The sequence below is a fragment of the Delphinapterus leucas genome, chromosome 16 (assembly GCF_059928025.1).
Source record: "Delphinapterus leucas isolate spDelLeu-1000000601 "Yukka" chromosome 16, BTC_Dleu_Yukka2, whole genome shotgun sequence".
NCBI classification, from domain to species: Eukaryota; Metazoa; Chordata; class Mammalia; order Artiodactyla; family Monodontidae; genus Delphinapterus; species Delphinapterus leucas.
In genome coordinates this window covers 28,005,425-28,030,430 of record NC_143144.1, presented here as the reverse complement: position 1 = coordinate 28,030,430, position 25,006 = coordinate 28,005,425, and the positions used below count along the sequence as shown (strand labels likewise).

Genomic DNA, 25,006 nt, shown 5'->3' with positions numbered 1-25,006 from the left:
TAATAAAAATTAAACTTCACTCGGTATGTGTTGCTACCATGATATTCTTATATAATCTTTAAAACTTTTGCCTTTTAAAAACTACCAAGTAATGTGTCCTTCTGGGTCACTGGGAAGGATTATGAGTGGGATCGAGATTGGTAATTGCTCAGGAGACATTGTAAATTTGGAAGTTCCCACTAAATACTTGAGCTTTTCTGCCTTTATCTATTGAGAGATTCCTGCTACACTTAAATCACATAGTCTTGGCCTCTACAGCTTCCGATCCACAAAGTTTGTGGTAGTGCCATGAATCCCAAAGGGAGAGTAGGTTCTCTAAAGGATGGAGGTCAGTCTCAGATACCAGCTTACCCCCATTTCCTTGTTTTTTTCAGGACACCTGACTGATAGTGAATGTAATCAGAAACTCCCATCCAAGAAAGGGTCACTGATAGAGCGCAAGAGGAGCTCTGGCCGGGTCAGGAGGAAAGGCGATGAGCTTCAGGCCTCAGGGTACCACAGTGAAGGCAAGCCCCCCTGCATAGTTTCTCTTTCTTTACTCACTCTGTCACACTCACACTCCAACTGTGGCTTCTCCTGTCTGCTCAAAGGCCTTTCATTCTTTTTTGACTCTGGGGTCTGGGTGCCCGTGATGACTTTAAACATTTACAGTTGTTTCATCCTTTGTGTTTTTAGGAGAAACACTGAAAGAGAAGCAGGCTCCTAGGAATGCCTCCAAATCATCCAGCAGCACCAACAGGCTAAGGGATTTTAAAGAGACAGTCAGCAATATTATCCATAACAGACCATCCCTGGTTTCTCAGACCAACCTAGGATCTCCCTGTGGGGGAAGGGGAGGAGACCAGACTGACAAAAAACCTCCTCGGAACCTGCCTTTACACTCTCGTGACTGGGAAGTAGAGAGTACCAGCAGTGAGTCAAAATCCAGTTCTTCTAGCAAGTATCGTCCAACATGGAGACCCAAACGGGAGTCTCTCAATATTGACAGTATCTTTAGTAAGGAAAAAAGGAAGCACTGTGGCTATACGCAGCTTAGCCCCTTTTCTGAGGATTCAGGTAAGGAGATAATTAGGGAAGAATTGAGCTTTTGAATAAAGTTGATTTTTGTATTTTTAAAAAAACCTGGGTTTTCTGGTAGACTTGGCAAGGTGCATTTTTACCTTGAAGGGTAAAAATTTTACCCTCATGGGTCGCCTTTTGGGGATATGAGTTCAGTGAATGAGTAGCTAGAGGGAAGGGTGAGTTATATCTTGATTTGAGGCAGATGCTAAATCTACCTCCTTTTCCATACTTGTCCTTTCATTGAGATAGCTAAAGAATTTACACCAGACGAATTAAGCAAGCCACCTGCTTACGACATTAAGACTGGCGGACCAAGACCCCAGTACAAGATCTGGGGCCCATTACGGCCAGGCTGTCACCTTTTAGAGCAGCACCCTCGCCTAATCCAGCGAATGGAATCTGGCTATGAGAGCAGTGAGAGGAACAGCAGCAGCCCTGTCAGCCTGGATGCAGCCCTGCCTGAGAGCTCGAATGTCTGCAGGTATTGTTTGGCCTTTGAATAGCTACATTGTCCCTTGCAGAAATGTGAGCCACCAAGAGGCTTTTAAACTCAGACAAGTGAAGAGATGGACTTTATTACCATCTTGTGGGCAAGCAAAATGTGCTCGATCAACTTTCTATGGCAACAGTACCCTCTGCTGGGAGAAGCAGCAAAGACATTTGAGAAAGGAGAGGCAACTTTTAAAGTATTATATATAAAATAATTGTTTAGTAAATAACTTTTATTGAAAGAATGAGTTAGTGAACCAAAACTTACATAGTTATACAATCAGAGAGAAAACCCAATTTTTATTTATTCTTGCCTTTTACATTAGGCTTTTTTATTTAAGATCACTGGGGATTCTGTGTCTTATGAAGCCAGTGATATTCATAATTCCATAAGATAATGATGACAGTTTAATAGTGGTCATTGCACCCTGTCCATAGGGCCCATTTGCTTTATAACTTTCAGATCTCCATATATTGTTTTTACTGAGTTGCCTCAGAGACAAGTTTCCTAACAGTATAGCTTTGAAAGGAGTGATATCTTCTGTAAGAGTGATAACTGTATCCTCATACTTTCCCACTGCTCTTCCCTGACATCAGACCCTTTTTAGTTTTACACATGAGAAGATGCTACAAAAATATAAGAAAGAGGAAGGCAATCCATATGAGAGCATTTGTTTATTAATTCATTAAATAAGTTTTGTGCCAGACACTGCTAGATGTACAAAATGTGAATGAGGTGAGATAAGATGGGGGAACGAGTGGGTATTTCAATTTTCAGAAGTAGTTTTGCAGGTATTTTAATTATATTAGTTCGATGTTTGGGGTTTTTGTTGTAGTTTTTGAAGGGAATTTAGTCCTAGGAATGTTGCTAGTTATCAGCCTTCTGATGCTTTCATTAGACTGGTTTCTGTTTTGAAGGGATACAAGTGCTAAGAAATCAGCTGGGTTGGCCCCTTCCTGGCGTCACATCCCAAAGTCTCACAGTAGTAGCATCCTGGAGGCAGACTCCACAGTATCCAGGAGTGGCTGGACAAAGAATCAGCCCCTCTCAGGTAAGCGCAAGGACGTTGGATTTGGAGAACTGGATTTTACTGCCAGTTCTATTTGGGAAACAGCCTAACCTGAGCACATTTGAAATTAGAGAACAATTGTACTTTGTTCCATCAGAATGTAAATGTGAAGACGTTTGATCTGCTCCATCTCTGGATTTATCTTTTTTGTTGTTGTTGTTCTCTATCATGGCTTGCCTGCTTGCTCCTTTCCACCTTGGAGAGAGCCCTGGAGGGAGCAAGAAGGAACAGAAATATGGTGAACAGTATCAGTAGCACCTGCTTTCCTCAGAAGAATAACTCCTAGGGCTTTCCTTGGTATAGAGGCATTCTTGTGGGAACGGATTTTTTATTGTTTAGTATTATGAATTGAGATAACAAAGGGGACATGTAGGCTATGGGCAAAACTGGGAAATAAGCAGGTCAGAACTCCCCTTGCCCCTGCCTCTATATCCTGTCTAGTATCCCTGCTTTGTTTTTCCTTCTTGAATGTGCCTGTCCCTCCTTCTCAAAACAAGCTTTAAAGGAATGATCTAACTCTTTTACACTAGATGTATGTGACTGAGAATAGTTTAAAGTATGCTTTCTCTAAGAGAAACTAGCATTTTAACAAGTCAAAGCCTGAAGATAAAGGGATATTGGAATTTCAGGTATGAGACACCAAGCATAGACATTTGAAGTAGTCATAGGTTTTATATCCTTTTTACATTCTTCTCACAACACACATATATACTTACAGTGTGTATTCAAATAAGTAAAATAAATCCTTTACTTACTCACAGCTGAAAATTGAGGTGGTAACTATGTAGTCTCCCGAACATGGAGACTTTTTGTGATGCTTGAAGGAAGGTGGTGAGTATTCAGTATTGTTTAGTTGGCTGAGGAGTTCTGGGGTCCATTTGTCTAACTTAGAAATCAACCTTCTCTGAAAGATGTGTTTCATCCCTTTTTTTTCTGGTATGTTAGATCACTTGGGAGTAGGGTGTGTGGGCAGAAACCTAACTATGGTCTGGTTTAATGAGCTTCTGAATATAGATATGTGGCCAGCTCACTAGGGAGACAAGGACAGAATATTATGTGCCAGCCTGTAGAGATGACACCAGGAACATTACTAGTCCGACCACCAGTTCTCTTAATGGCCACTGAAAGTTCTTAAAGGTGGCTGGAAGGGTGATATGCAGCAGAAATAAAAAGGCATGAACTCTTTTAGGTGTGAGTGCCATAGGTTGCTAACATCTGGCAGAGCAGAACAATGCCTGTAGAAGCAGATATCTCTGAAATCCTGGGCTAGAGTAGGTTATAGTGAGAAATCCATGGGAGAGATTCATTCTTCCTAATGAAATTATAGGTTTGGTTTATTTCCCACATTTTAATTTATCTCATATTGACTAACATTGCTTTGAGAAACTTGTGCTCTTCCATGAGCCTGTTCCCCCTTCTCTTTCCTTGGATAGCCAATAGCTTTTCAGCACACTAAAGACTGAGTCTCATGATTTCACTGATAGCCCTAATTCTAGATTAGCTGGATAGAATTCACCAACTGGATTCCTCAACTGGTAAAAGATATTTGGCAAGGAGTTAGAATAAATTCCTCCATACCATACACCCCACCGTCCTCTTTGTATAGTAAACCCTATTTTTTTAATCTGGTGACACTGACCACCCTTTTAAAAAATTACAGAAGTAAATGTTAGTCCAACAATTCAGTAACTTGCCCATTGAATCTTCAAACTGAAGGAACCACTGTTATCATTATGGCATGTATCTTTCTACATCTCTTTCTGTGCTTTCTATTCTATGTACAAGTACATAGATAAGTTTTTTTATTTATACATCTTTATTGGGGTATAATTGCTTCACAATGCTGTGTTAGTTTCTGTTGTACAACAAAGTGAATCAGCCATATGCATACATATATCCCCATATCCCCTCCCTTTTGAGCCTCCCTCCCACCCTCCCTATCCTACCTCTCTAGGTCATCGCAAAGCACCGAGCTGATTTCCCTGTGCTATGCTGCTGCTTCCCACTAGCTATCTATTTTACATTTGGTAGTGTATATATGTCCATGCCACTCTCTCACTTTGTCCCAGCTTACCCTTCCCCCTCCCTATATCCTCAAGTCCATTCTGTAGTAGGTCTGCGTCTTTATTCCTGTCCTGCTACTAGGTTCATCAGTACCATTTTTTTACATTCCATATACATGCGTTCGCATATGGTATTTGTTTTTCTCTTTCTGACTTACTTCACTCTGTATGACAGACTCTAGGTCCATCCACCTCACTACAAATAACTCAATTTCGTTTCTTTCTATGGCAGAGTAATATTCCATTGTATATATGTGTCACATCTTCTTTATCCATTCATCTGTCAATGGACATTTAGGTTGCTTCCATATCCTGACTGTAGTAAATAGTGCTGCAGTGAACTTTGTGGTACATGTCTCTTTTTGAATTATGGTTTTCTCAGGGTATATGCCCAGTAGTGGGATTGCTGGGTCATATGATAGTTCTATTTTTAGTTTTTTTAAGGAACCTCCATACTGTTCTCCATAGTGGCTGTATCAATTTACATTTCCACCAACAGTGCAGGAGGGTTCCCTTTTCACCACACCCTCCTCTCCAGCTTTATTGTTTCTATATATATAGATAGATAGATAGATATTTTTTTTTTTTTGCGGTACGCAGGCCTCTCACTGTTGTGGCCTCTCCCGTTGCGGAGCACAGGCTCCGGACGCGCAGGCTCAGCGGCCATGGCTCACGGGCCCAGCCGCTCCGCGGCATGTGGGATCTTCCCGGACCAGGGCACGAACCCGTGTCCCCTGCTTCGGCAGGCGGACTCTCAACCACTGCGCCACCAGGGAAGCCCTCTATATTTTTTGATAATGGCCATTCTGACTGGCATGAGGTGATATCTCATTGTAGTTTTGATTTGCATTTCTCTAATAATTAGTGATGTTGAGCATCTTTTCATGTGCCTCTCAGCCATCTGTATATCTCCTTTGGTGAAATGTCTGTTTAGGTCTTCTGCGCACTTTTAATTGGGTTGTTTGTTTTTTTGATATTGAGCTCCATGAGCTGTTTGTATATTTTGGAGATTAATCCTTTGTCAGTTGCTTTGTTTGCAAATATTTTCTCCCATTCTGAGGGTTGACTTTTCATCTTGTTTATGGTTTCCTTTGCTGTGCAAAAGCTTTTAAGTTTCATTAGGTCCCATTTGTTTACTTTTGTTTTTAGTTTCATTACTCTAGGAGGTCGGTCAAAAAAGATCTTGCTGTGGTTCATGTCAAAGAGTGTTTTTCCTGTAAGAGTTTTATAGTGTCTGGTCTTACATTTAGGTCTTTAATCCATTTGGAGTTTATTTTTGTGTATGGTGTTAGGTAGTGTTCTAATTCCATTCGTTTACATGTAGCTGTCCAGTTTTCCCAGCACCACTTATTGAAGAGGCTGTCTTTTCTTCATTGTATATTCTTGCCTCCTTTGTCGTAAATTAGGTGACCACATGTGCGTGGGTTTATCTCTGGGCTTTGTATCCTGTTCCATTGATCTATATTTCTGTTTTTGTGCCAGTACCATACCATCTTGATTACTGTAGCTTTGTAGAATAGTTTGAAGTCAAGGAGCCTGATTCCTCCAGCTCCATTTTTCTTTCTCAAGATTGCTTTATCTATTCAGGGTCTTTTGTGTTTCCATACAAATTGTGCAATTTTTTGTTCTAGTTCTTTGAAAAATGCCATTGGTAGTTTGATAGAGATTGCATTGAATCTCTATATTGCTTTGGGTAGTATAGTCATTTTCACAATGTTGATTCTTCTAATCCAAGAACATGGTGTATTTCTCCATCTGTTTATGTCATCTTTGATTTCTTTCATCAGTGTTTTATAGTTTTCTGCATACAGGTCTTTTGCCTCCTTAGGTAGGTTTATACCTAGTTATTTTATTGTTTTTGTTGCAATGGTAAATGGGATTGTTTCCTTAATTTCTCTTTCTGATTTTTCGTTGTTAGTGTATAGGAATGCCAGAGATTTCTGTGCATTAATTTTGTATCCTTCAACCTTACCAAATTCATTGATTAGTTCTAGTAGTTTTCTGGTGGCATCTTTAGGGTTTTCTATGTATAGTATCATGTCATCTGCAAACAGTGACAGTTTTACTTCTTCTTTTCCAATTTGTATTCCTTTTATTTCTTTTTCTTCTCTGATTGCTGTGGCTAGGACTTCCAAAACTATGTTGAATAAGAGTGGCAAGAGTGGACATCCTTGTCTTGTTTCTGATCTTAGTGGAAATGAGTATGATGTTTGCTGTGGGTTTGTCATATATGGCCTTTATTATGTTGAGGTAGTTTCCCTCTATGCCCATTTTCTGGGGAGTTTTTATCATAAATGGGTGTTGAATTTTGTAAAAAGCTTTTTCTGCATCTATTGAGATGATCATATGGTTTTTATTCCTTAATTTGTTAATATGGTGTATCACATTGAATGATTTGCGTATATTGAAGAATCCTTGCATTCCTGGGATAAATTCCACTTGATCATGGTTGATGATCATTTTAATATGTTGTTGGATTCTGTTTGCTAGTATTTTGTTCAGTATTTTTGCATCTATGTTCATCAGTGATATTGGTCTATAATTTTCTTTTATTGTGATATCTTTTTCTGGTTTTGGTATCAGGGTGATGGTGGCTTTGTAGTACGAATTTGGGAGTGTTGCTCCCTCTGCAGTTGTTTGGAAGAGTTTGAGAAGGATGGGTGTTAGCTCTTCTCTAAATGTTTGATAGAATTCGCCTGTGAAGACATCTGGTCCTGGACTTTTGTTTGTTGGAAGATTTTTAATTACAGTTTCAATTTCATTACTTGTGATAGGTCTGTTTATATTTTCTAATTCTTCTTGGTTCAGTCTGGAAAATTGTATCTTTCCAAGAATTTGTCCATTTCTTCATGGTTGTCCATTTTATTTGCATATAGTTGTTTGTAGTAGTCTCTTATAATCCTTTGTATTTCTGTGGTGTCAAGTTGTGATTTCTCCTTTTTCATTTCTAATTTTATTGATCTGCGTCCTCTCCCTTTTTTCTTGATGAGTCTGGCTAATGGTTTATCAATTTTATCTTCTCAAAGAACCAACTTTTAGTTTTATTGATCTTTGCTATTGTTTTCTTCATCTCTCTTTCATATATTTCTTCTCTGATCTTTATGATTTCCTTCCTTCTACTGACTTTGGGTTTTCTTTGTTCTTCTTTCTCTAGTTGCTTTAGGTGTAGGGTTAGATTATTTATTTGAGATTTTTCTTGTTTCGTGAGGTGAGATTGAATTGCTGTAAACTTCCCTCTTAGAACTGCTTTTGCTGTATCCCATAGGTTTTGGGTTATTGTGTTTTCATTGTCATTTGTTTCTATGTATTTTTTAATTTCTTCTTTGATTCTTCAGTGATCTCTTGGTTATTTAGTAGCACACTGTTTAGCCTCCATGTATTTGTGTTTTTTACAGTTTTTTTCTGTAATTGATTTCCAATCTCATAGCATTGTGGTCAAACAAGATGCTTGGTACGATTTCAGTTTTCTTAAATTTTCCGAGGCTTGATTTGTGACCCAAGATGTGACCTATCCTGGAGAATGTTCAGTGTGCACTTGAGAAGAAAGTGCATTCTTCCACTTTCAGGTGGACTCTTCTATAAATATCAATTAAATCTATCTGACCTATTGTGTCATTTAAAGCTTGTGTTTCCTTATTTATTTTCTGTTTGGATGATCTGTCCATTGGTGTAAGTGGGGTGTTAAAGTCCCCTACTATTATTGTGTTACTGTCGATTTCCCCATTCATGATTGTTAGCATTTGCCTTTTGTATTGAGGTGCTCCTATGTTGGGTGCATAAACATTTATAATTGTTATATCTTCTTCTTGGATTGATCCCTTGATCATTATGTAGTGTTCTTCCTTATCTCTTGTAACAGTCTTTCTTTTAAAGTCTATTTTATCTGATACAAGTATTGCTACTCTAGCTTTCTTTTGATTTCCATTTGCATGGAATATCTTTTTCCATCCCTTCACTTTTAGTCTGTATGTGTCCCTAAGTCTGAAGTGGGTGTCTTGTAGACAGCTCATAATGGGTCTTGTTTTTGTATCCATTCATCCAGTCTGTGTCTTTTGGTGGGGGCATTTAATCCATTTACATTGAAGGTTATTATCGATATGTATGTTCCTATTACCATTTTCTTAATTGTTTTGAGTTTGTTTTATGGGTCTTTTTCTTCTCTTGTGTTTCCTGCCTAGAGAAGTTCCCTTTAGCATTTGTTGTAAAGCTGGTTTGGTGGTGCTGAATTCTCTTAGCTTTTGCTTGTCTGAAAAGCTTTTGATTTCTCCCTTGAATCTGAATGAGATCCTTGCTGGGTAATCTTGGTTGTAGGTTATTCTCTTTTATCACTTTAAGTATATCCTGCCACTCCCTTCTGGCCTGCAGAGTTTCTGCTGAAAAATCAGCTGAAAAATCCCTTATGGGGATTCCTTTGTATGTTATGTTTTGCTTTTCCCTTTCTGTTTTTAATATTTTTTCTTTGCATTTAATTTTTGTTAGTTTGATTAATATGTGTCTTGGTGTGGTTCTCCTAGGGTTTATCTTATATGTGACTCTCTGCAGTTCCTGGACTTCGGTGACTATTTCCTTTCCCATGTTAGGGAAGTTTTCCACTATAATCTCTTCAAAAATATTTTCTCAGACCCTTCTTTTTCTCTTTTTCTTTTGGGGCCCCTACAATTCGAATGTTGGTACATTAAGTGTTGCGCCAGATGTCTCTGAGGTTGTCTTCAATTCATTTCATTCTTTTTTCTTTATTCTGCTCCTCGGCAGTTATTTCCACCATTCTGTCTTCCAGCTCACTTACTCATTCTTCTGCCTCAGTTATTCTGTTATTGATTCCTTCTAGCGTATTTTTCATTTCACTTATTGTGTTGTTCACCTCTGTTTGTTCTTTAGTTCTTCTGGTTCTTTGTTAAATATTTCTTGTATTTTCTCAATCTGTACCTCCATTCTATTTCTGAGATTCTGGATCATCTTTACTATCATTACTCTGAATTTTTTTCCAGGTAGATTGCCTATTTCCTCTTCATTTATTTGATCTTGTAGGTTTTTACCTTGCTCCTTCATCTGTGACATATTTTTTTGCTGGCTCATTTTTTTTTTTTTTATGAGTGGGATTGTGTTTCTGTCTTACTGGTTTTTTGGCCTGAGGCTTCCAGCACTGGAGTTTGTGGGCTCTTGGGTAGATCTGGGTCTTGGTGCTGAGATGAGGACCTCTGGGAGACCTCACTCCGATGAATATTCCCTGGGGTCTGAGATTCTCTGTTAGTCCAGTGGTTCGGATTTGGAGTTTCCACCACAGGAGCTTGGGCCCAGCCCCCAGTTTGTGAACCACGATGCTGCAAGCTGTGTGGGGTGGCAAAAAATAAAACAGAACAATAACAAAGAGTAAAAAATAAAATTAGACTAGGAAACTAACAGATATGTTAGAAATAAAATGAAAATAAAAATATAGATGAAACAACAACCAGAAGGTAAAACAGAACCACAATAGTAAAAAAGAGGAGGGGAAAAAAGAAAAAAAAAGGCGGAAAAGGCCTTGGCTGTGGGGGAAGGGCTTAGGCACGGGTGGGGTTTAGGTGGTGGGCGGGGCCTGTGCTTAGGATGCACAGGGCTGGAAAAGGCCATGGGGGGGTGGGGCTTAGGCTCAACATAACAGAAGGGGTCCAGGCGTGCCTCTGGTCTTGGGGGGTGGGGGACCCAGCCTGGGAGCCCAGCAGGCTTCCCAGCCCAAGTGGGCAGGGCACACTCCCTCTGTGACTCTCCTGTTCCTCCGTCCTGGAGGGCCCCTCCATCCCGCCTGCCTCTTCTGTTCTCCTCCAGCCTCCCTCATATGCCCCCAGAACCAGTGTAGTAGAAGGGGCCTCTTGAGGGCGTAGGACCGGGCCTGAGAGCTGGGCAAGTTTCCCGGGCCAATTGGGCAGGGGAAACACCAGGCATGCTCCCCCTGATCCGAGCCCCCGAGGCTCCCTCCAGACATGGGAACCCCTCCCTGCTCCCAGCCACCCCTTGGGGGCGCAGGTCCTGTCCTACCTCCACTTCTCCTCCCCCCTTAGTCCCCCAATATCCTACCGGGTCGCTTGGGGGTTCCTCCTGTCTCCTTGGGCATCGAGGTCCCCCACCAGCATCTGGCAGGTGCCCTAGTTTTCCATAGGTAAGTTTATTACTAGCATTTAAAAATAAAAGGGAGTCATACTATAGATATTATTCTGTCACTTGATTTTTCACTTAATATATCATGGACATCCTTTTAGATCTGTTTGGTTCCATCTGTGAACACTGAAAAAATTTAAATTTTTACTACTATCAGTATTTTCCAAACTCATTAAAAAGGTGGTGGAAATTAAGAGGGAGAAATTGACTTGTTTGAAGCTTCCTGGTGAGTCACTGGTAGCACATGGTAGAGAATGCTCTCTAGTAGTTAAAAGCACAGATTATGAATTTAACCTATTTGAATTTAATTCAGCTTTACCGTTTGCCATTTTTGTTACCTTGGGTAAGTTATTTATCATCTTTGTGACTCAGTTTCTTCATTCTTAAAATGTGGGCAATAATAGTATCTACCTCACATATTATTGTGAGAATTAAATAGCATATGTAAAAGTGCTTACAGCTATGCCTGTCACATAGTAAATACTCAAGAAATGTTAGTTGTCATGTTGTTATTGTTGTTATAATGCACCCAATAAATATTATTATTATTCATGGCCTAGGTATCATCCTGAATCTGAAATGGAAAGCACTATGCAGATATGAACTCCAAACGGAAGCCAAGAGTTCCAAAGGAAAAGCAGTGCTGTGGCCATAAATACAGCAAGTGCTTAGTCTTGGTTATGGAAATGTGGCGACTTCTCTTCTCCCTTGCTTTTATTCCAGGTGGGGAGATATCTTCCAAAACTGAACTGGATGAATTGCAGGAAGAGGTGGCCAGAAGGGCCCAGGAACAGGAACTTCAAAGGAAACGAGAGAAGGAATTAGAGGCAGCTAAAGGGTTTAACCCTCATCCCAGCCGCTTCATGGACTTAGATGAACTGCAGAATCAGGGTAATTGTTGTGAGCATTAGGTTGTGGGTGATGGGGACAGAGAAAGCTGGGAGGAAGAAAGTACTCAAGCTCATAAATTCTGTCTTCTCTTTAGCCAAGTTATATTTTATCTTAATTCAGCCATTTCAGTGAGAGCTAGTTAAAGTAGGAGGTGACAGGCCTATTGGTTAGAGACAGGCACTGATTTGGGGCCCATTTATTAAAAGCTTGTAGATTGGAGATAGTATATTGTTCATGAAAAATATTTCTGATGAACAGCTATATAAGATGTAAATTAAACTACTCACAATTCAGAAACAGCAGAAAAAGGCAGTGAGTGAGCCACACTGACAGTGAGGGGAATTTCTCGCTCAGCAGAAATATGCCCTTGAGATTTCCTACCTGGAGCTTCAGGGAAGTGGATCTACCAAACAGGTTCTGAGAACACAGAGCCTGATTTCCTTTTGATCCTCTGATGATTCATATCCCAATCTCACACGATTTTCATGGACTTTATTTCAGCTTCTCCAGCCGCCCCACATTAGTTACTTTTTCTCCCTTCAATTGCTTTAGGACATCACTTTGTACCAGCAGAGACTAGCCTTCAAAATAAGAGTTCAAAAAGGCTGAGGTATCTATTTTAAATAGGCCCCGAAACCTATATCTGTGTTTTTCTATGAAATGAGTTTATTATTCAGAACCTCCAGATGCAACAAATTGTGCTAAAGTAGTGTAAAGAATAGGAGCCAATGCTGTTTTGGGTGGCTGCTTTCTTTTGATCACTTCTTTCTTCTTATCAACACTTAGGAAAACTTCCTGGGCTTATTTGGGGGCTACTTTTCTCTTCTAATCCTACTGTCTTTTGATTCAAGGCAGTTGTTGCTTTATACTTTCCAAGGCATTGTATTTGTCTCCAAATTAGTTTACCATTCCTAATTTCTTAGATGCCCCTATGTTTTGATAGTTTTTTCTTCCTTTTTGTCCTTAAGCTATATCACATTGGTGTCTCAGGTTCATATTGCTTCTGAAAGAGGGGTCTTGTCATCTTCCTCCCTTGCCTTTCTCCCCGCTCTGTCAGTTGGGTAGTACCTTAGAGTTGAGAGTGGATCCCTCTGGCTGTATTTCATTGTCAGTTCTCCATACACTTTGGTTTAGAGCAAGGAATGGAGTGCTAAGATTCTGGAGGATAAGAATTAAAATTTAGTACAATCATTGACCAACTATATAGTTTGCCTATATCTGTAGAGAACTTTTTTTGTTTTAATTGCTCTAGCCACCACCTCTGATTATAAAGGTTGTATAGATTCAATTGATTTCAGATATAGTGAGAAAACTTTAGGCCTGAGTACCCCCTACCCCAGGGACCATACCTCTAGCGGTGGAGTAGAACCCAAACGTCAAGATCTTCAGAACCAACTTGTTACTTCTACTTCCTTCTCATTGTTCTCCGAAGCTTTTGGTGAATTAGGGAGTGAATGTTAGGGGTATGGAAGAGCTTTTCTTACCATGTCCAGCTGGAGGTTAATGGAGGATAGGTGCATTATGGGAGAAATGATTTTTTTTTTCCTGTGAGCTTGTGAAAACTCACCATTAATCCCATTGTAGGTGAACTTGGGTTACAGGTTACTACTAATTTATGGTTATGAGTGAGTAAAAGGCAAGGGGATATATAAACTTGAGAATTCTTTTACAAAAGTTGCCCTTACAGTACTTTCTTGCTTTTCATGTGGCACTGTCCCTAGACTGTCCTGCACCTGCTTTGGCACACATTCACTTTCAGGGGAGGAAGCAACATCTTATGCTCACTGCAAGGGAAGGTGACTTTTTTACAGTAGGTTTGGTGAGCAAGGGCATGATAGAAGTAAATACTTAGCAGTGCTGATGAAAGGTATGTGTGTGCAAACCAAGAACAAGGGCATTTCCACTGGCCTGGTAGATACATTGAAGTTAGGAACCGTAGAACACCTGTGCCCAAGCGGGGTATTGATTTTCCAGGTGCAGGTGGTACAAAGAAAACTATGAATTATGTAGGAAAGAAGTGTTACAGATGGCTTTTCACAGAGTACTGAAGCCACTTTTGCCTTAACACAGCAGTGGAGGTCTTGGTGGAGATCTGGGGTGTTGAACACAGGTTGCCAAGATGTATCTTGTTGCACTGTAGAGAAGCACATCAGTTCCAGGCATAAGAACCCACCCTTCTATTATAGACAGTACTTTGTTCTTTCCTTGAGGGCCTCCCTAAGAGGTCTTGGAGTTGGAATATGTGGTGGACAATGACATACCCCTCTTTCATGGCTTTGGTAAAGTCTCAGCTAAGGCAAAAATGGATGTCCTACGTGTTTCAGAGAATTCTTAATAGTAATGGTCAGTTGGAGTAAGGGTGGACCAGAGGCTCAGCAGCAATAATCTATGTGCACTGAAGGGAAAAAACAGCACATAGGAAAAATTGGAACAGATTGTTATGAAAATGAAAAGTGCTGGCCCTTTCAGGGAGGAGTGACGGCTTTGAGAGGTCCCTACAAGAGGCAGATTCAGTGTTTGAAGAGTCGCTGCATCTGGAACAGAAGGGAGACTGTGCTGCCGCTTTGGCTCTCTGTAACGAAGCTATCTGTAAGTAACTTTAACCGCTATGGCTATGGCACTTTTCACTAACTTCACGATAGGTATTATTAGTGTCGTCACTCAGATAGGATAAAAACAGCTTTTAAGTCTCCTCACTGTCACTCCCCCAAACTGAGGCACTTTAGCTATCTTTTGCCCTTCAGATTTCGAAATGTGCTAGGCGTTGTCACTGTGGCCTATGGATATTTACTGGGAAAACCTCAGCAGGAGTCTACAAATGAACTATCCAGCCAGACCTACCTTCTAATCCCAAAATAAAGTTAGATCTCAGATGTGAGGTTAGTCTGCTCTTTCTCTAGTTACTGACTAGTGAGGTGGAGCTTAGGGCAGGAAGAAATGAATAAATTGACTGTGACTTCCCAGGCCTGTGACTTTGTATTGCATATTTGATTTTTTATGTTTCTCCCCTGCCTTCCTGCTATGCTGCACCATAAGGTTACAGCAAGGGACTAAGGCTTAGAATTTGTATCTGGTTCTTTAATGTGACCCACAAGAAACTGTGTTCTATAAAGACAGATGCAGGTTTGGATCTTATTTCTGCTGTTGGCCATCAGGAAGGGGGAGATGGGAGCAGAGAATGGAGACCAGAGTCGGACAGGTCAGTTGCAAAGGACAATGAGAGTGGCAACGTCTAAGATGGAAGCACCAGTTTATCTTCCTGACTCATTTTAGTTTAGCTTTTTGTTTGTTTTTTAAATTTGAATTAACCTGTTTGGCCTCCATGGCTTCCATGAATCTTCCTTATAGCCAGAGGCAGCTCTGTGCCCTGGACAGCATATGCATGGTCCACGCCTTGTATTCCTGCTGCATATTTTGAGTTTTACTGCATATCTTTGCTCATTTTTGGTTGAATTTTATTCTTTTTATTTTTGTTTGTATTTTTGTGTTCTGTTTCTGCTATATTTTCTTTTGCATTTTAGCTAAACTAAGACTTGCCCTGCATGGTGCCAGCTCTAGCACGCACAGCAGAGCCCTAGTCGATAAGAAGCTGCAAATCAGTATTCGAAAAGCACGGAGCCTGCAGGATCGCATGCAGCAGCAGCAACCATCTCAGCCGCCGTCGCAGCCCTCAGCCTGCCTCCCCTCACAGAGGGGAGCCCTCCCTCAGCCAACAAGGTAGTGCCTGGGAACCATTGTAGTTTATGGACGCCAGGGGAGGAAGTGACCATGGGTGCTCCATAGCCAGCTCTCATTGTCTTGGCGACTCCAGGGGAGAGAGAAGAGTCCTCTGAAAAGATTTCTTCTCTCAGGTCAGACATACAATGAAAAGCTCATCCCACTGCTGGTCCTTTTATTAATAGTTCCTAGAAAGATGCAGAGAGTATAGCATAATAAATAGACCACTTGTCTATATTTCCTGTGGGTGAGTTTGTCTCTGGACTTGTGTAATATCATGATTATTAAATTTGTACATATTATGGTCTTAGACATGGCAATCTGAGTTACATTTCACTTTGCAGTAGAAACTGTGATTTATTTTGGGATTTCAGTGCTTCCTGTCCCTCAGGGAAGTAGAGAAAGCAGTCTTCCTTGCTCTGATTGATCCGTTGAGAGGAGACACAAAGATTCCCTTTGTTTTGCCTCCCTATGGTCAGTAGTAGGAAAAAAGTCCCCATGGCCATTGGTGTAGTTTCCCCATTTTAGCCCTTGAAATTGGCTGTTACTGAGAATAGATAGATTTAAGTAAGAATTAATTTTGGCTGTTAACAAGCCTGAGTAGTTTTCAGAATATAAACATTATAAAAGAAGCTAACATTTTTTGAATATTTGCTCAGGCACTAAGCTAAACTCTTTTATGTTTTATTTTATCTAATTCTCATAATAACCTTAGGAGACAGGGATTACTATTTAGCAATGGTTTATAAATAAGAAAACTCAGGCTCAGAGAGGATGAGATAAGTAAGGTACCCAGGATTACTCAGCTAGTAAGTGGTAGAAGCATGGAATTCAAATCCAGGTCTGTTTGACTCCATTAGGCTTTCCTTATAAGTAATATCATATTCTTCAAAATGTTGTAAGGGTGATTGAATGACTATGCCCACAAAAGTTTATAGTGTATTATCATTCAAATTTAATGCTCATAGCTAGGATCTTCTTCTTTCTTCTTTTCTCCTATTGTTTACCCCATTCGCTGAATGCTAATTTGAGAATCTGATCAGAGATGTGTTTTGATTATAAGCAATTTAGGCAGCTAAACTCTTTTCAGAAAACTTCTGCCATTAGATGTATGTGAGTGATTGAGGTTTTATCTAAGTGCTTCTAGCCCTGAGTTCTTTAGGTCAGAAATACAAAACAATTAGTAAGAAATCAACTAACTGCAGTTAATCCCTACTTCCACTCCCAAATCTCAAGAGAGTCACAGCACCATTACTTTGGGGAAATATCTCAGTAAATAAATACAACCAAATCCAGATTATAAAAATACATTTGAGGGCTTCCCTGGTGGTGCAGTGGTTGAGAGTCCGCCTGCCGATGTAGGGGACACGGGTTCGTGCCCCGGTCCGGGAAGATCCCAAATGCCGCGGAACGGCCGGGCCTGTGAGCCATGGCCGCTGAGCCTGCGCGTCCGGAGCCTGTGCTCCGCAACAGGAGAGGCCACAACAGTGAGAGGTCCGCGTACTACAAAAAGGAAAAAAAAAAAAAATTTGAAATGGTTGATTTTTATATTAATCCCAGGAGCCCAAATCATCCTGTACTCTGTAAATGTGGCCTTCTGGTTCTTTTGGCTGATCTGCCTCTCAGGACCCTAGGGATGAGTGATTTCTAGGCTTTGCTTACCTTCTATTGCCATTTGCATATGGCATGAGCAATTTTTGTTTTTGAATTTGTAAGTAGAATATGATTGGAATGGGCCTTTACAGGGAATGAAGAATATTAGCAAGAGCTTTACTTATTATTACTGTGGGCAACTTTGATGAGGGTATTTAATAAAGAGAATTAATATTACCTGTTACTTAGGTGTGAGCTGACTATGTGCCTTCTCTTGTGAACCTCTGATCTGTTGACTCTACTTATGCTTGTCTTTCCATTTATTTTCACCATTACCTCTGTGAATAGCTAGAAATGGGAACCAAATGAACAGTTATTTTTGTAAGTGATCTTGTCAATTAAGACAGCTTATGACTGGCTCTCTGTATTTATTTCAGTGAACAGCCTATCCCGCTCCAAGTATTGTTAAGCCAGGAGGCCCAACTGGAACCCTACATGAATACAGAGTTTGGGGCCAGTTCTTTCATCTACTCATCCGCTTCCTGCCATGAGTCATGCTCGCCATTATTCCCAGAGTCATCTGCCCTGTCTGCTCCACAGCACAATTCCTCTGGTGGGTCTGCCTCGAACCTTCTTACTTCTGTTGAGGTGGACAGCATTGACCCCTCTGTGTTCCACAGGCAGGGCTTACATAAAACACCAGGGAGAACTGAGAAGAATTCTCATCATGGTTGGGAACCAGAGGGTGAGCTGCAAAGCTACAGGGGGGACAACAGCAGCTGTACAAGGTTCCCCCAACAAGAAGGAAGAGGCACTGATCGAGAACAGCTATTTCAAGAAAAGAGGGATCGTGCTGACTCATCCCCGGTGATGCCTTGGCTACAGCCAACTGGAACAACCACCTCTGAGAGAGGAGATGCACACAGTCTAGGCTGTGGTCCTTCAAGTTCATCAGCTCAGCCCAGCCTTTCTATGTACAGGGCCTGCCACTCCATAATGCCTGCTCCTTCCTCTTCTGTGCTTCACTCTCCTAATACCTTACAGAAAAGTAACCAATGCCTCCAAACCCAAAGCCTCAAAACTTCATTGACTTCAAAAGTGGACGGAGGCAGCGAGGAGCCCTATAGGCCAGAGTTTCCTACTGCAAAGGGGCTTGTCCGCTCTCTGGCAGAGCAGTTCCAGAGGATGCAGGGCACCTCCACAAGGGATGGTACAGGTTCCCAGGATAGAAGTTTGCCCAACAGTCTAAGGAAGGACTCTTCCCTTTCTGACTCAAAGCCTCCATTCCCACAGGGTCAAGGGAAAGGTCATTGGCCTTGGGCAAAACAACAACCCTCTGTGGATGGTAGGAACAGACTGCCTTCCTGGGGAGAGCCTGCTGATCATCCTTCTCTTGCCATGAACTCTGGGCTGCCTAATGGTGAAACTTCTAGGGGAAGACAGTCCAGGTTGGCAGAGTCAGGTATTTACCATGGGAAACCGTCTCAAGTGAGAGATGCTAGGCCTAAGGAGCTGGGCAGCAGTGTCAACTTGGGAACTTCCTTGCCTTTGGATTCCTGGTTGAATGTTACAAGGCTTTGTGATTCTCAGCTTGGGGTCCCTGGGCCAGGAATGAAGTCCTCCCCTCCTGATTCCCATACCTGTGTAACTTATCCAGAAGGAAACCACATCCTTTTGCATCCACATTGGAACCAAGACACAGAGCAGGAGACCTCAGAATTGGAGTCTCTCTACCAGGCCAGTCTTCAGGTTTCTCAATCTGGCTCTTCTGGATGGGGGCAGCAGGAAGTGGCCTGGAACCTACTGAGCCAAACAGGTAAGAATGCAACCAGGGGCAGGGGGTGTGGGGGGCATCAAAAAGCTGAAGGCAGGAAGATAAGATCAGAAGGGAGATGGTGTTCTATGTAAATAATATCCTCAGCTTAGGAGGCAGCAGTAGAACTTCTGACTTTATTCATAAAGACTTCATGACAAGGGCTAGACATTTTTCTGGCTAGAGTGGAGAATGGGGGCAGAATCATCACTCACAAACTAGTTCCCTCCTTCTAAAGAGACCAGTGAGTATTTGCCCAGGGCTGCTGTAGTATGAATGCTAAGGAGTGGTTCCTAGGCCTTTGAGAGTGACTCAGCATGAGGTATGGGAGGCTGGGAGGAAAAGTCATTCTTCTGTGGCTTAGGAACAAGCTCCAACTTGCAATGAGGATGTTCACGTTGAGCCAAGTCTCCAGTGTGGCATATCCAGATTGTACTGAACCAGCAATATCAAGACCTTCCCTGATCCGTTCAGGAACTACCAGGTTTAGAATTTTCAAGGTGGTATGCTTGTAGGGTACCTGTTCACCGACTCTTTGTGAGATTATATTGTGTGAAGAGTGAAGTCTAATGTTAAATGCACAGCACAGAATTAGTTCTGTAAACTGAAGACATGAAGGATATTTATAAGTTAAGATTGATGTACTTAAGAACTCCAAAGCCTGAACTATTGTTCTGTCTCCATCATTAACTGTCAGTAAAAATTTGGACAAGTCATTTAATATCCAAGTTTTTACTTATAAGATGAGAGAATTGGTTCAATGATTTTATTTTATTTTATTATTTTTAAAATTTATTTATTGTTTTTGGCTGCATTGGGTTTTCGTTGCTGCGTGTGGGCTTTTCTCTGATTGTGGAGAGCGGGGGCTACTCTTTGTTGCGGTGCGCAAGCTTCTCATTGCGGTAGCTTCTCCTGTTGTGGAGCACGGGCTCTAGGCGCGTGGGCTTCAGTATTTGGGGCATGTGGGCTCAGTAGATGTGGCTTGCGGGCTCTAGAGCGCAGGCTCAGTAGTTGTGGTGCAATGGCCCAGCTGCTCCGCGGCATGTGGCATCTTCCCGGACCAGGGCTCTTCCCAGACCGTGTCCCCTGCATTGGCAGGCGGATTCTCAACCACTGTGCCACCAGGGAAGCCCCAATGATTTTATTTTTTAAAGATACCTTCCAACTCTTTAAATGATATGTATGATTCTGTAAAATGAAACTCAGAAATTTATCTTCAGTTTAGGTGGTATAGTTCTTTGCATGCAGCCAACCAATATTTAATTATAGCCAAACAAGTGGTTATTGAAAATCTGCTATATTCCCAGGAGCATCAGAGTGGGGGATATCATATAAATATAAGATTTAATATTAAGATATGTTTTTTAGGATCTCCACTCTAGTGTAAACTTTGCAATAACATTAAGTGCTCCTTAGGTATTAATACATAGGACAGGGCAGTATGGGAAGATTACAAAGAATGAGGAAAAGTTGGAGTTTGCCTCAATTAGCTTCCTCTCTAATATAAGGGAGAAAGAATATACGAATGTCAAGTATTTTAAGAATCATAAACACGTATAAAAATATATTGCAATTAAAACTGAACTAACCAATTGAATGTCAAACATTATATTACAAACAAAACAAAACAAACCTTATGTTACGCCAGATAGCAACATTTTTTATTGTAGATGGTTTTGAAAATATATAAAGTAACAAAAATCATTGATAACCCTGGCAGTAGTTTCATGAGTTTACTTCTGGCTTTGGGTTGCCACCCCCCACCTCTGGTTGACATACTTTTTTTTTTTCCAAATTTCCCCTAGTTTACTTTTTTTTTCTAATTAATTTTTATTGGAGTATAGTTGCTTTACAATGTTGTATTAGTTTCTACTGTACAGCAAAATGAATCAGCCATACATATACATATATCCCCTCCCTTCCGGACTTCCCTCCCATTCAGGTCATCACAGTGCACTAAGTAGAATTCCCTGTGTTAATGCAATATGTTCTCATTAGTTATCTATTTTATACATAGTATCAATAGTGTAGTGACATACTTTTTTTTTAAATTGAAGTATAGTTGATTTACAAAGTTGTGTTAGTTTCAGGTGTACAGCAAAGTGATTTAGTTCATATATATATATATATATGTATATATATGTGTGTGTGTGTATATATATATATATATTCTTTTCCAGATTTTTTCTATTATAGGTATTACAAAATATTGAATATAGTTCCCTGTGCCATGCAGAAGGTCCTTGTTGTTTATCTATTTTATATATAGTAGTGTGTATATGTTAATCCCAAACACCCATTTTATCCCTCCCCCTCTTTCCCCTTTGGTAACCATAAGTTTGTTTTCTATGTCTGTGAGTCTGTAGTATTTCTGTTTTGTAAATAAGTTCATTTGTGTCATTTTTTTAGATTCCACGTATAAGTGATATCGTATTACATTTGTCTTTCTCTGACTTACTTCACTTAATATAATAATCTCCATCTATGTTGCTTCTGTTTTTGTTTTTTATGCATATATACTATATATTTATTTGTTTTGTTTTTACAAAAAGCTGGATTATAATATATGTATATAGTTTAGTCCCATGATTTCTTACATTATATCCATAAGCATTTTCCCTTTGGAAAAAACTACTTTTAATGACTATAATATGCTGCATATAAATACACCATAATATATTCAACCATTCTACTGTGGTTGAATATTTAGGTTACTTAAAATTTTTTGATAATACAGCATTGTGATGATTATACTTAAGAGTTTGGCCACATTTCTGATAAACTCCTTAGGATAAACTTTTCGAAGGGTAATAACTAGTTGAAGGTTATAAACTTTAAAAAATCTCTTGATACATACTGGCAAACTCAGGAAGATTATACTTCTGTTTTTTTTCGTTTGTTTGTTTGTTTTTTGCGGTAAGCGGGCCTCTCACTGTTGTGGCCTCTCCTGTTGCGGAGCACAGGCTCCGGACGCGCAGGCTCAGCGGCCATGGCTCACCGGCCCAGCCTCTCCGCGGCATGTGGGATCTTCCCGGACTGGGGCACGAACCCGTGTCCCCTGCATCGGCAGGCGGACTCTTAACCACTGCACCACCAGGGAAGCCCTATACTTCTGAAAACAGTATGAAAGCGTACCTAGCAACCATTAATTTTTACTTAATAGTGAACAACAACTAATTTAAAAAATCCAGTTAATGAATCAGTCCTCAAAATAACTTGTGAAACCAAACTAGGTTTTATTTTGGTTAGAGTCTCTTTTTTATTTTTATTTTTTTTTAAGAGTCTCTTTTTTAAATTGAGTCTTTCAGAACTGACGTGGCAGAATAAAGAAGAGATCAGTGGAATAAATCAAGAAGTAGACGATGAAGGAAAATGCCAATTAGGATCCATATATGACAGAATATATCTTTAGGGGAGTCTTGCTTTATCTTATTGTAAAGCATTTATTAAGCACCAAATTACTTTTTTTCTCCAATTTTATTGATATAGTTGAGAAATAACATTGTATAAGTTTAAGGTCTACAGTGTGATGGTTTGATACATGTATATATTACAAAATGATTACCACAGTAAAGTTAGTTAACACAGCCATCACCATACCTAATTACAATATCTTCCTTTCTTTTTTTTTTGTGGTGGGAACATTTAAGATTTACTGTCTTAGCAACTTTCAGGTATATAGTAATACAGTATTGTTAACCATAGTCACCATGCTATACATTAGATCCTCAGAACTTATTCATCTTATAAGTGGAAATGATGTGTACCCTTTGATCAGCATCTCTATATTCCCCCCACCCCCTGGCTCCTGGCAGCTACCATTCCATTCTCTGTTTCTATGAGTTTGGCTTTTTTAAAGATTCCACATATAAGTGTGATCATATAGTATTTGTCTTTCTCTGTATGACTTATTGCTTTAAAAAAAAGAAAGCTTTATTGATATATAAGTTATGTACTGGACAATTCACCTATTTAAAGCGTACAATTCAGTGGTTTTTTAGGATATTGACAGAGTTGTCCATCCATTACCACAATCAGTTAAAGTATTTTTTCATCACCCCCAAAAGAAATCCTGTACCCATTAGTATTCACTCCCCAGTAAACCTCTAATCTATTTTCTGCCTATAGGTTACCTATTTTGGACATTTCATATAAATAGAATCATATAGAATGTGGTATTTTGCAACCAGATTAGTTTTGACATGACTATAGTTCCTAAAGAGTTATGTGAACACTGCCCTTGACCTATATTCTAAATTTCATAGTATTTTGAAGTTGCTCACACATCATCTTAAAAATTAAAAATAATGTTTTGTTATGGAAAACTTCAAATATATTCTAAAGTAAAGAGTAAATGCTATAATCACCCCCTTGTTCTTATCACTAACTTCCAAGGTGATTATCTTGGCCAATTATCAACCGATGGCTGATTTTGATTTAGCGACCCCTCCCCCGCCCCTGCCACTTTCCCTCCCCACTGGATTATTTTAAAGCAAATCCCAGACATTATATCATTTCCTCCATAAATAGTTTGGAATGTATCTCTAAGAAATAAAGATTCTTTTTTAAAACGCAGAACTATAATATTATTATACCTAAAAAATTAACAATAATTTCTTAATATAATACAGTAACTAGCCAGTATTCAATTTTTTTCAATTGTCCCACAGGTGTCTTTTCACAGTTGGTTTATTTCGAATCAGAATCCAAACAAGATCCACACATTGCATTTTGTTGATGTGTCTCAAGGCTTTTTTTAAGCCTGTAAGATTCCTGTCTCTTTTTTCCCCTTGCCATTTATTTGTTGAAGAAATTTGGTCATTTGTCTTCCACGTTTTAGATTATATTCTAGGAGAGGTTTTTTTGTTGTCATTTTGTTTTTAAAACATGTTCTCCTAAGACCCTCTTTTTCCCTATAACTTGGTACTTAGGGCTAGAAGGTTTGATTCTTGATTAAAATCAGGTTTACTTTTTAAAAATAAGAATATTTCATAGGTAGTACTTAGACTTCTTATATCATATCAAGAAGTACATAATGTCTGGTAGTCTTTATTCTTGTTACTATTGATCAGTGAGTAGATGTCTCCTTAATTCTATCAAATCGAGAAGTCCCCTCAACAGTACTCCTTACAGAAGGCCACCTCCACCTCTGTTTAAGTATCTTTAAAGGAATCAGTGTCTACTCTCTTCAGGAGGTTCCAATGGCTACCTTCTTGTCTAGGTAGGAATCACACTTGACTTGATTAGAGGAGCACCAAATTCTAACCATTACAGCTGTAATTCTTAAATTTGGCTGTCCATCATAGTCACCTGAAGAATGGGTTTTTTTAAAAAAGGAAGAAAAATTTTATTATTGTTATTTTTAAAATAAATTTATTTATTTTTGGCTGCGTTGGGTCTTCGTTGCTGTGCGCGGGCTTTCTCTAGTTGCAGCGAGCAGGGGCTATTCTTTGTTGCAGTGCGCGGGCTTCTCATTGCGATGACTTCTCTTGTTGCAGAGCATGGGCTCTAGGCACATGGGCTTCAGTAGTTGTGGCACGCAGCCTCAGTAGTTGTGGCTCACGGGCTCTAGAGCACAGGTTCAGTAGTTGTGGTGCACGGGCTTAGTTGTTCCGTGGCATGTGGGATCTTCCTGGACCAGGGCTCGAACCTGTGTCCCCTGCATTGGCAGGCAGATTCTTAACCACTGTACTACCAGGGAAGCCCAGAATAATTTTATATAAATGGGATCATAGCACACATGATTGTTGTTGTTGTTGTTTTATATTTATTTATTTATTTTATTTTATTTTTGACTGCGTCGGGTCTTAGTTGTGGCATGCAGGATCTTCCATTGCGGCATATGTGCCCCTTGCTGCGCTGGGCAGGCTTCTCTGTAGTTGTGGTGCACGGGCTCCAGAGCGTGCAGGCTCCAGAGCACGAGGGCTCAGTAGTTGTGGCACATGGGCTCTCTAGTTGTGGCCTGCATGCTCAGTAGTTACGGGGCATGGGCTTACTTGCCCCATGGCATGTGGGATCTTAGTTCCCTGACCAGGGACCGAACCCATGTCCCCTTCATTGTAAGGCAGATTCTTAACCACTAGACAGCCAGGGAAGTTCCTATGATGTTTTTATTACAGACAATTTTTGTTTCTCTCTCCTTCCCTCAAATCAATCCCTACCATTTATCCCCC

General features: G+C 40.2%; 1 protein-coding gene across 19 annotated transcripts in view; it reads left to right on the top strand.

Annotated features, from left to right (window-relative positions):
* USP54 (ubiquitin specific peptidase 54) overlaps positions 1 to 25,006 on the top strand; it is a 73,400-nt gene that overhangs the window by 38,427 nt on the left and 9,967 nt on the right. For 14 of the 19 annotated variants that reach the window (XM_089897651.1, XM_089897649.1, XM_022590872.3 and 11 more), the window contains 8 exons: positions 375 to 506; positions 676 to 1,056; positions 1,312 to 1,543; positions 2,470 to 2,603; positions 11,543 to 11,710; positions 14,180 to 14,299; positions 15,232 to 15,427; positions 17,458 to 18,836. In XM_089897651.1, the coding sequence (XP_089753777.1) occupies positions 375 to 506; positions 676 to 1,056; positions 1,312 to 1,543; positions 2,470 to 2,603; positions 11,543 to 11,710; positions 14,180 to 14,299; positions 15,232 to 15,427; positions 17,458 to 18,836 (2,742 nt within the window). Of the gene's footprint in view, positions 1 to 374; positions 507 to 675; positions 1,057 to 1,311; positions 1,544 to 2,469; positions 2,604 to 11,542; positions 11,711 to 14,179; positions 14,300 to 15,231; positions 15,428 to 17,457; positions 18,837 to 19,197; positions 19,334 to 25,006 lie in introns of all 19 variants that reach the window. The other 5 variants (XM_089897650.1, XM_089897657.1, XR_016388068.1 and 2 more) reach the window with 4 other exon arrangements.